The sequence below is a fragment of the Protopterus annectens genome, chromosome 4.part1, assembly GCF_019279795.1.
Source record: "Protopterus annectens isolate FY-2018-M chromosome 4.part1, PAN1.0, whole genome shotgun sequence".
NCBI classification, from domain to species: domain Eukaryota; kingdom Metazoa; phylum Chordata; order Ceratodontiformes; family Protopteridae; genus Protopterus; species Protopterus annectens.
The window spans coordinates 606237217-606249627 of NC_056734.1; the positions used below are offsets into that span (position 1 = coordinate 606237217).

Sequence of the window (12411 nt, forward strand, 5' to 3'; positions counted from 1 at the left end):
ATACGGATGTTTTGAAGAAATCTCTTCTAAAGGTTAAATTTGTTTGTTTGTTAAATAGGGTGGTACACTGATCACAACAGACCGTTTGCAGGAGCACCCCAGGAGGTTTAGCTAGATTATTACATCAGCACCATATTCCATAACTAATAGATTCAACTAACTCATCCTAGAGGCACTGCCACTCAGTTTGCTGTTATTATAAGAAGTTATGCACTCCTCCCAACTCAGATATTTCAAAATGTGAAATCCAAAATGGTTTAATCTGTTTGACCTTCATGATCTGACTAAAGACGAGGATGACTTTCTTAATTCACTCATCTCAGTTAAAGATGTTTTTTATTCACCTATCTCATGTGAAAACATTATCTCCACAATTAAGCACTTAAATCTGGTAAATTACTGGGAACAGATAGTTTCAGTGCTTCTCTGTAGTAAAAAAAAATATTTGGAATTATCTGACCCCCTTCAAAAATTTATTTCTCCATCATTCTTCTTTCAGTAAATTCTGGCACTCTTAAATTAAAAAAAAAAAATTCTATTGTGGTAATTCCAAAATCTGGCAAAGATTCATCAAATTTCCATCAATTCATTCATGATATATGCCAAATATTTTTAATAAACAAGAAAGTCAATGTCCTCACCAAGATTCTAGCTTTAAGTTTAAAAGGACTTTGAGAAAACAATCCAGTATTAATAAGTTTTTTTAAGGCTGCAATCCAACAAAGTTTGCACACCTCTCTACATTTTTAGGAGGCAAATCATAGTCAATGGTTTTGGATGCTAGTGCCCCCATAACAATGAAAAAAAGCTTTTAGTTGAGCCATAAGAGTTTTTCTCTTCAAAAGTGTTGACGTTGTGGGCTTGTTTGACATTTTATTAAATGCATAAAAGTGTTTTGTTCTGTTTCTGTACATAAAATATGAACTAATGGTGTATTTTCAAACCCCCTTTCATTTTGCTCTAAGACTAGGGAGGGGGCAAGGGTGCCTGCTGTCTTCTTTTATGTTTATCACCGAAACATTTAATAACATGGATTAAAACAACCAAACTGTGTTGGCTTCTGTAAGTGTTATCCATATAATGTATTTGACTTATGTCTCTGATATCTTGCTCTGAGTTCCCCATTGTCTTCTTTTAGCATTATATTATAACCCACTTACACTTACAGTAACTGTTCTAATTAGAAATTAAATTGACAATTCTTGTGTTCTTCCTCTGTTTTCCAGCTGTTTTCAAATAAGTTCTTATATCTTAAAACTGGATCGGCCCTGTCTGGCCTTTAATACTCAAACACTTACCTTCACCTGTTTCTCAACTCATGAAAAAAGTGTTAAAACTTTCAGAGGTTTTTTTTTAGACTTGAAACTATGGATTAACCTTCCTCTCTCCTTACTTGACAAAGCTAATGTCTTGAAAACAAATACTCTACCACGTTTATTTTACTCTTAATGAAAACTACTTATATTTCTCAAAGGAGAATGGCTCTCTCATCTTTTGCTTAAGTTTGTCAAACAATTTCTTTAGAGAAATAGTTACCCTGGGATCACAAATAGTTAAACAAAAGTTTCCTGTCTGTGACTGTGGTATTGAGGTGACTAACTGATATAATAATTTATCTTCACCTCTAAACACAGTTATATGCAAACAGGAATCTATTGGTTCCTGTCTTGTCTAAAACTGAAAAATCAATTGCAACTTCATATATCTGTGCTGAAATCATTTTTATCATTTCATCACGATTTACATGAAATTGCTATTAGCACTACTTGTCTTATCTAGGTACTGTCTCAGATTTTGCCCCCAAACATTGATGTTGGTTGTAGCATTCTCCATGACCAGTACTTTAAATATGACTATTTCCTTGGTATAACGCACAGCTCCTAAATTCTCCAGATTCAAAGAGGGTAAGACATTAGGAAAAATTGTGTCCTGCCCCAGTATAGGAGAGGGCAAGTTCTTTCACTTTTATCATATAAGCAAACTGTTTTATGCCTAAAGTTAAAGAGGAAATGGTTACAGGCCATGACTAATTGGGAGTGAACAGCACAGAAAAGAAAGCTTTTATGGGTCTTAAATTACATGGCCTCTGTGAGACTATTTTTTACTGAGCATTTCAATCAAAAGTTGATGAATTCACATAATGGTTTGATAATAGTCTAAATCACACACACATTACTCTTACTATTTGGTCAATTTCACACCTAGATTAAACTCTTTGAGATTGAAAAGACGATACAAATGCATTTTTCCTACATTTATTAATAGAATTTGTACTGGAGCTAGTGGATGCCTGAAATATGGGCCCTGATTATTCCAGAAGACTTGCTTTCAGTGTAAGTAACCACTTACACTTAGAGCAGCCCGAGAACAGGTGCTTTGTAATCTGGCCCCCGGTGTACACCTGTTTATAGATAGGCCTTACACCGAAGTATTTCACTTACACTGAGAGTAGGCTGAGAGCAGGTGTTCTGGAATGTGGTCCCTGTAATAAGCCAGTTTATAGATAGTGTAAGTGAATTGCTTCAGTGTAAGGCCTGTCTATAAACAAGCTTTCACTGGGGCCAGACTTCAAAACACCTGCTCTCGGCCTGCTCTCAGTGTAAGTGACTTATTTCAGTATAAGGCCTATCTACTGACAGATAAGGTGGGGGATGACTTTTATTTGCCACAATTTTTTCACTGCCAGGAAGGTATGCCAGTATGCATATACAACTATATATGTTCAGTACCCTCAAATGAATGTAGAAAATGATATGTTCTCATTCTTACCGCTTTTCTGTTGTGTTACTAAAAAAGCAATGAATGTGACAACATTGATTGTTTTCCTTTTTAGTACTGTTATTTTGTCTGTATATTTTTAAATCTTACTGGAAAATTAATACACCATATTAAGTTTAAAAAATGCAGAGTATATGATTCAAAAAAGAACATAAACTAGAAGGTTAAATGTTATTCATTGAGAATGCATTCAGCATCCAAGGAAAGAGTATTTATGCTAAGTTAATCAAATCAAAACATCACTAGCTTTAGACCAGCTCCACTCTACAGAGGGATAAAATCCTAAGTACCCTGCAGATGTCCTGATTTTAAAAAGCACCTTAGGCATCTGTAGAAGTTGGCAGGGGAGCAGCAACTGCCAATTTGCCCACCACAAGAGGAAGAAAGTGGCCTTGGCTTGAACCAAGAGTGACACTTGGCAGAAGTACTAGGTGTTTTATCGCTTGAAGCTTGACCCTAATAAGCCTGGGAATACAGATGACTGACCAAAAGCAGTTAAACCAAATGCCACTCAGTTGAAAATAAATGGCAGAAAACACTTCTGGTAGTTACTGAGGTTGCACTTTTCCACAATGTTGTGCAACCTCAGAGTTAGCATAAATATGTTAGGGGTGTGTGAAGGTTTTTTTCAGCCATTTATTTTTGACTGAACAGCATTTAATTTAAATGCCTTTGATCACTCAACATGAATCTGTTTGCCTGCATTGACTGGTCATGTTGCTCAGTAAGCTGAGGAGAACTCAGAATGTGGAGGCATGCTTCCCCTTGGAGTCAACCCAAAGTGGAGCTCAAAATAGCTGAAACAGGGGAAATAAGGTTCTCTACCAGAAGTGAAGGTAGGCTATCCAGCAGGACCAAAAAGTTGGCCCACTCCCTACCCCTGAGTACAGACAGTGAATGAGGTGATTCAGATTATTGGGCAGGAATGAGCTGATTCAGATTCCCGGGCAGGAATGAGCTGATTCAGATTCCTGGGCAGGAATGAATCTACCATAGGGCTCTCACCTAACCTGTGGATTCCTGGTTGCTACTACTATACAGCAAATGAGCAAACAGAATGCAGTAAAGCGGCCACTGGACTCAGACATGTGTGGGGGGAAAGCATTTAGCAAGCTTTATTTTCAATTAAAACAATTAACAGAAAGTGAACTTTGCTCAAGAAAGAAATCACCAAAATTTTGCTTTTTATGAAGGATGGCCCCTCGACACCGGGAGAGAGTCCTTGTATCCCCCCCCCTTTCTATAATGCAATTCACCCAATGCCCACCACATTAAAGCTGACATGGCTATTTATCTGAAGATGTAAAAACAAAGAAATGCACTGTTCAGTGGACTGTTCTTTTCTAAGAATTGCCTTATTAACTGTAAGCAGTACCAGAAAGAGTTCTGTATTATGACTGGTGAGCCTCTAAAATACTTAAATCAATGCAGCAAAGCTAGAATATCTGTACAGGTGGCAGGGCATTTAGGAAAACATATTGACAGTAGAAGAAAAGGAGTTACTACTATATTCTTTGAAGATAATTCCTGATGTTCTTCATGAAATGTTATATAATGTTTCATGTAAAAAAGATAAGGGAAGGATAGATATATTGCTCATGTCAATATGACTCAAAAGTCAGAAGGAAATACTTACGAAGTTTTCAGTGAGTGCCTGCTTTCAAATGAGAAACATAATACTTTGGAATGAGTATGTTAAACTACAAAAGGTTACTTAGTGCATGTAATCATTTAAGATTGTGTGAGAAGAAGCATATAATAGTGGCTGGAGATTCAAACACTAAACCTGAGATTTTTATTTCACAAAAGACACAGTGTAAGTGTGTAATAATTTAATTTCAGATAAAGCAGACTGAGAAAAAAAAAACTCCCATGGGTTTAGCTGCAGTTACGTGACATAATAAATGCACGAAGAGCATGAAGGCACATAGTATGGCTTATGAGCCTGAAGTGATAATATGTCCATAATTTGGAGCAGGGTATGTGGTCTTCTTCTTAGATAGAGTTCCTGCTTTTCTTAATTTCTTAAAAGAGTAACTGTATGTTAAAGTTACAGTAATACTTCAGAACAGGAACTCTGAATAACTTTTATCATGATTCTCCCCTTCCAGGTACTGATCACAGAGTACAGGCAAAAAGAAAGGGATAGGAGTGTGTTAAATGAAAGACCATTTCTGGTTGAGTTTATAGCTGAGTCTAGAACAGACACTGCATTTTAAAAAGAGATAATTAGTAGAGCATATAAAATAATGCATGATAACTATAAGAATCAACCCAATAAAAGGTTAGAAAAGACTGTGAAATGAGAATGGAAAAGCAATATAAAAAGGAACAATGGGAGGAGGGCATATGGATGGCTCCCAAGTACACAACAAAATCTAGAAGATTTATGATTTTTTTTGCGTTGAAATGTGGGCATAGGTATTGTAATACCCCAAGCAGATATTAGATATTTTTCCACAGGCAGACATCATTTTTGGAAGTATGATGGGAAGGAGGGTGGTATTTAGGAACATGTTTTGTGGAATGCAATCAGTTAGTAGATTTAAAAAAAAACTATAGAGTACTTTTCTGTCAGAAATGTTGAGACAGCAAATTATCGTAACTAAGAAAATTATTCTTTTGAGCTGGAACATAGAAACTGAATTGCCTAGACATAATAAGGCCCTCTTAAGTTTAATGCTATTGGCATTAGTAGAAAATGGAAGTCAAAATCTAAACCAGCTGTAACAGAATTGTTGAATGTTGTAAAGGAGATAACATAACTGTAGGTGGGATCTTTAGAAATGGGAAGGAGCAGACTTCAGAGAAATATGTGGAATCTGTGGGACAATACATGCAGAATAGTCTTCCAGAGGAGTGAAATTTCTGGGAATTTCAGGGAAGGCAGCACTTGAACAATCTATGCAATTTTAAACCAAATAATAATTGTTAAGAAAGTACCCCTATATGTATAATGCATGAAAAGAAAAAAAATATTTTAATTGTTTGATTTCTCTTTTATAACTGCACTGTGTAATGTGTGAAATTAATAAAGGTGTTAAAAATTAAAGTAACTGAGAAGTATAAAACATTATCAGAAATTATGTTTAGTTCCAATTGAAACCTGCATCATGATATTCTAAAGTGTAACATTGTAAGTTACTGGTAGAAGTGTGACTGCTTGTAGTAAACAACAGGACAGCAGAATATTGATGTATTCTCCAACTAGACTTCAACTGAAGGCTTTACTTGTGCATAGCATCCTTGCAAATTGAATGCAGTCACTTGTAGTCATTAGTGGTTGTAAATCAGCCTGTATTAAAACATGATACTTATACTGAAATCTGACTGTCTAGCTATTTCATTCTTAAGTGGTAAACATAGTTTTACATCATTAAAATGGAACCAGCATTACTCAGTACCACCTTCCATCTGAGGTAAGCAAGAATCATGCACTAAGCAAACCCACAAATTCTTTTAGAGAAATAGAAAACTAATGATCCATCACAACCACAATTGTTAACTTTAGGCAATAAATGAAACCTTCAGTTAGGCCCTAAAAATAATAATAAAAACAAGTACTAGCTCTTAAATATTACCTATAAATATATAAACATACCAGAAACATTAAGAGCTGTTCACATATTTTACAGCAACTGTGTTGCAGCTGGTAGTTAAAACTCTCCCATTCATATCCATCCTGTCCTTCGGATAAACAGGTTGCTTAATAATAAACTCTTTGGATACAAACTGTCCTTGGTTATCAGTAATGCTCATTCTAACAGAGTATCATATAGATTTTTAATTTGTACACTCAGCGCCAATGTTTCACAGACAAGTTTGTTGAGGATTTTTTTAAGATAGCCCTACATGCAAAGATCACTCTGCTCATAAAACATATATAATATAATGTGTGTGTGTGTGTGTGTGTGTGTGTGTGTGTGTGTGTGTGTGTGTGTGTGTGTGTGTGTGTAGGAGTCTGACAGTGTGCCAAAAACAGATATACTTAAATGACAAAAAATAATCAAAATGCTGTAATATTACAATTTTGAAAGATGAAAATGTTGAACTCCCTGTAAGCGTAAAAGTGCTAATATGGATCCTGGAGGGGGTGAAAGCTTGTTCTCTGCATTTATGCTGCTGTGGGTATTTTCACTTCATCATGCCCCTCATTGTTATAATATTTTGCCTGCATTACTAAAGTCTTTATAATGTCTTGCTACAATATAACAAACTGATAATAATGCAAGGTAACTAAACCTGAGATACCTTATTAAGTGAGGAAATTAAGTTTGTTCATCTCACAGAAATAGAGATTTTAATGATGTAAGTCAGTGCACTGTTAGACATCAATTCTGTGCTCTGTAACTTAAAGTAGCATAACTAATTACAGGAAACATTTAAAAAGTAAACTAATGGTCATTTTATTATTTCCTGCAAGTATAACATCATGCTGCATTTTTGGAGATTAAGAACAGTCTCTTCTAACAAGCTTGTCAGTTCCCTACTGCTGCCTGGATAACAGCAGACATAAAAAAGTAACCCTTAGCTAAATATTAAATAGATACATGAAACGATCATTCATTTCTTTCTCAAAGTTCTGTGGCATCTGTGAGTTCTCCAGCTTCACTGTTGAGATTACTTCAGTTATCAAGCAATGGCTTAAAAGATGCATAGGTTTCTTATGCTTCACCACTCCATTAATACCCCTCATTTTTAATGATATATACACACATACACACACACACATTGCCTGAATGTGTAATGCAAAAAATATACTTCTTTTATTATTCGCAACCAATATAGACACACGTGAACACTAGTTCCAAAAATGCTCATGAGCTTGTAGCCTTTATAAAAATCTGCATGGGAGCAGTTTTTAAGTAATAAATATAATAGAGTTTCAGACAACTGAAAAAAATGTGAAGTGGAAGGCATGTTTAGAAATTTAGATAAAGCCTTACAGTAAAGTTAAAACAGCTGCAAAAATGATCAATATACCAGAGAAATAATTATTTTAACTTGTATGCAGAATGGCAGCCACAGGTTAATTATTCAGTAGAAGATGAAATGAAGAAACCTAAAATAAATCTTACTGTCACACATAGTTTTAGGAGATTCACATAATTTCTGACATCACAGTATATGGCTTTAATTACTGTATGAACTACAGAAGTATTTTATAAAATGGAAGGATACACTCACACAAAACAACATAAACTTTAATAACAAAGTATTAAAATTCATTAGGTCATACCATTTATAACCAAAGTAAAACAGCAACATCGTATTCAAAAATGTGTGTTGTGTTTATATTGTGATGACTGGGCCCAGATCACATTTGGGCACAAAAGCACCAGGCATAATGTTATCCCAATTCAATACATCATTGTTAATACATCATTACTAAACTATACAGTACTGATAACTTATAATGTACGGCAGACTAACATTGCACGTTGCTTTTTCACAAGTAGGGACAAATCTCCAGTCGTTTTAAATATATTAAATTCGTAGCTCACAAGGATTACATAAAGTGCCATTTTATTCTATTCCACTTGAAGCAGAGGGCATTATCCAGTGGTGTAAAAAGCAGTAAGTTAACCACCAGCTGCCACACCCTGGTACAGTGGCTCACATAATGCTAAAATGCTCTTGTAAGACAGTGTGTCATTATCGGTTATTCAAAAAGTTGAAATAAAATGAGACAGATAAAAATAATTCATGGCAAACACAGAAGCATGTTCATACCGTAGGACCTAGTCGTCTACGTTAAATGACTTGCAGGTAACAACTTGCCAGTCCACGTATATTATTGTTTTGGGGCACCCAGACAGCAGGAGTTGCTGATCTAATCCGTAACACTGCTGATGAATGCTTGCCAGCAACAAATCTGTGGAAAACTGCGAGAACACATCTCTGCTTCAAAAGACACGCTCCCCAGAATTTGACATGGGGGCATTTGGCTGTTGGGTTTCTGAATGTCGTAGGGTTAGGATTGGTGTGCCTTTCTTAAGTAAAATAGTTAGCATTTCTGTGTGTTAGTTTAACGGATGATGATGATTGTCTCTAACCCTAAAAATAGAAGAAGCAGCAGGGGGAAATGATGACTAAAAGCCGTCAAAGGAGAACTGTTACTTGGCAACCAGAATGGTGATTGCATACTAATTGTCCGTAAGATTTCACCAGGAATGAAACCGAATTTGTCACGTTATCCGATGTGACAACTAAGTAAAACCAGACAGACTTCTTTTTAGAAAGCACATATGAAACGCAAGCTTGTCTGCAAAGTCTTACTAACTCTGTTTATAATTGCATTGAATTTCTTACTTTCATTACCAACAGCAAAATCTAGAGTGTTTCATTGTTCTTAGATTTCCTAAAGATCTGGCTATTATCATGCATTAACCTATCTTTGCTAAGTGTATATCCTAACAGCGTGCAGAAATGCGCCTCGGTAGCCCAAGCAAGCATATTTTCTGAAACTGCGAATACAATCTCAATAAGTTAACCAGTTGAGTGAAGACAACATGCAAATTCTTCCATCCTACTGGTCTGTATATAGCTTCTTTGTAAGTAGCCTGTTCTGATGAAATACAGAGTAATGCATAGATAGGCTGCCAGTAAGAGAACAGCAGAGACAAGTAAACACACGTCCTACAGTGCAATATACTCAAGTCTCCCATTACATTAAGAATACTACAGAAGAAGCATGCATGCGAAAAACGCTTACCAATAGTTGTTTTGGAGCCAATGCAGCCCATAATCAACTAGAACTCAGTTGAAAAAAAATTAACCCTTGCTCCATAGAGGAAACATTTCCACAGTATCTTATGGACCTGAAGTCTGAACAATTCCTGTTTGTTCCCAACTGGCTGCGGCTGTAAAGGCGGTTCCTTAAAGGGGAGTGGAGCATTAACTGCTACAGCGGTCGATATTTGGCTTTCTCGACTTCACTTCCCTGAGATAAGTGTATGCGCCTCGGGGAGTGCTGGATTTCGTTCACGTTTGTTGACGTCAGCCGTGGCGGCAGCCTTTGTGCTGCTGGAGGAAGCCTTTCAGCACCCTGGACAGAGTCTGGTTTAGTGCTGCAGTGCGCGATGTGTCAAAGTACTTCAGGCAAGGTTATCACCAACCCAACACCCAGTAGTGTTTTCTTAATCACTGGGCAGCCGCAAAAGCCTTGGTTTTAGCTAGTCTGGGTGCTGCAGAATTTGAACATAACGGAAACCTACCTCATTGGTGGGAGTCATCGGATGAATCGGTCTCGGAGAGCAAATTGAAGTCTAACGGCCAGAGATCCAGACTATTCCAACATTTTCTTTCATTAATAAACTGGGGCAAATCGTGGACTACCAAAAAAAGATGGGAATTTTATTAAGCAGTTTGCACACACACTTCTAACTTGTCAAAACTGTTACTAGCAGATAACGCCTATATTCCGTTTTTATTAGTTCAGTCCTTTTTATTTTTTCCATGGACAGAAGTTTTGATAATACAGATTTCCCCAAATCGAACTTTAAGCATCCTTACTTGGTATCCCAGCTGGTCGCAGGCACCAGTCAAAAACCGATGAACCGCCCAGAAGACCACTACGTTGCTTATTGTATTTCATTTACAAAAGTATATATTTTACACCAATTGCCTTTAAATGTAATTCGTGCTGTTTTTACATCAGCAATTGGATCACATCCAATTTCTTAATCCTTTGACAAAAGCACTGTGCTGTGTAGACTGTCCTGTTTTGCCAAAGCACGCAAGTATAGAACTGCGCCAGATAGCTAAATGATAAAGTTAAAATTAGCCAGCAAATCATAGAATGCTTATTAAATCAGAATCACAACTGAGTATAAGCACAAATAAAACATAAATAAGTTAGACCAACATAGTATAATAACTGTGCAACTACAAAATAGTTATTTCCAATAATACCATTGCAAGGGAAAATCTGGCAATTTTAGTAGCTGAAAGATGTCACACAGTCATGTGAAAAATATGTTTGCATTCACTTTGAGATTTTCAAGCCGATTTTCTCTTCCAGAACATACTTAGACACATTTTAATTTAACAAGGTACTCCAGAATATGCATTAATACCTTATTGTGAACTTTAAGTAAAATCTGCTAAACGCGTGCTTTCTCAGCAGAGTCCTATGCATTAAATCGAATATGTGCAACGATTGATCATCCATAACTGTGGAACTATCATTGTAAACAGTTTCTGTTTTATCTCTGAGGCTTTAGTAGAGTAGCAATAAATAATACCCATTACTAGAGGTTATTGATAATCATTTATTGCATGTAGAGAAAGCAAGCAAATTAAACGAAAATATAGAAGAGAATATTTTTAATGACCTCTTCTTAGTTTACTTGTAGTTAGGCTTGCAGCTATTGGTAATCTAGAAATAAGGAACAAATAAAAGACTAATTAAATAAAAAAAAAAAATCTTACTTGACTTTGGTAAATGAACATATTACTGTTCCTTGAGGTGTTGCATTACTTACACAACATTACAACTGCAGCATGGCATGATGTATTTAAACTCTGTTTGCATCAGTATTATAGACAATTAAGTTGTTGTATTGATGCCATAGGTGGTTAAAAAAATGAAGATTAGATAATCAGCCACATTGACTGAAATCAGTATGGCTGAACAAATGAAAATTGTTTAATGCAGCAATAGTGAGACACAGGCCTCAGTACACTGTGAGGAGTGGAAGTGCAATTAACAATGGAGCACGTGGGTCTGAAATAATGAAAAGTGGTAGGAACAAGAAGAGGCAACTACTCCACTAAGAAGAGGGTGATGAGTAACATACAGGCAGCTACATGTGAGTATAAAATTGGGTGCACACACAGAAGAAGGAATAAGAGGTCAATAGGAGAAAACAGACACAGCAACACTATGCAATTCTCAGGGTGAAGAAAAATAAAGATATGTGGATAAAGGGGCTAATAGCAGATAGGTTAAAGTTAATGAAACAATACGAATCAACATAATCTGTTATGGCTTTTACAGGGACTGTAGAAAGTGGGTAGAGTAGAGGAAATGCTCTAATACACTTGATATCAAAACAACAAGAGAAGAGAGGTTTCAGTGACTGTACTATTATGTTTAACTATATGAGTCAATTTCCTCTTTACTTGAACAGATAGAGGCAAATACACAAAGCAATTGTTTTAGAATTAGTTAAGGGAATAAACTGAATTTGACTATGAGGCACATTTTATACTGCACTCTGAAATGTGAAATGTTGGATATGGTAGTCAATGATAAGTATATTGAATAATATTGTAACATATAGTATGTATTGGAACAGGAAAAAGGAGGAACAGGAAGGCTTTGAGAGGCATTCTATAAAGGTATTCATAAGAAGAAAAGAAATATCATGTGCACTGCTTAGATTAAGAAGTCTGATTTTATATGTAGAATAATATTTAAAATGAGAAAAATAAGGTTTAACAAATGAGACAGTGAGAGAAGGGAAGGAAAGAGTCCATACCATACCATACCATACCATACCATACCATACCACTGAAAGCTGAATCTGATCTAGGTCAAATAATACCAATGGAGCATATTAGTTGCCTAGACTGAGTCTTAGATATATAAAAAAAGAACATTTTCATTTCCTATGTAGTATTAAAAGG

General features: G+C 35.9%; 1 protein-coding gene across 1 annotated transcript in view; it reads right to left on the minus strand.

Moving 5' to 3' along the window:
- Window positions 1–9931, minus strand: part of FAM131A (family with sequence similarity 131 member A) — a 755511-nt gene extending 745580 nt beyond the window's left edge. Inside the window, exon 1 of the mRNA XM_044070408.1 lies at window positions 9494–9931. Coding sequence (XP_043926343.1) covers window positions 9494–9524 — 31 coding nt within the window. The 5' untranslated portion in view covers window positions 9525–9931. The remainder of the gene's footprint in view (window positions 1–9493) is intronic.
- Window positions 9932–12411: the final 2480 nt, after the last annotated feature.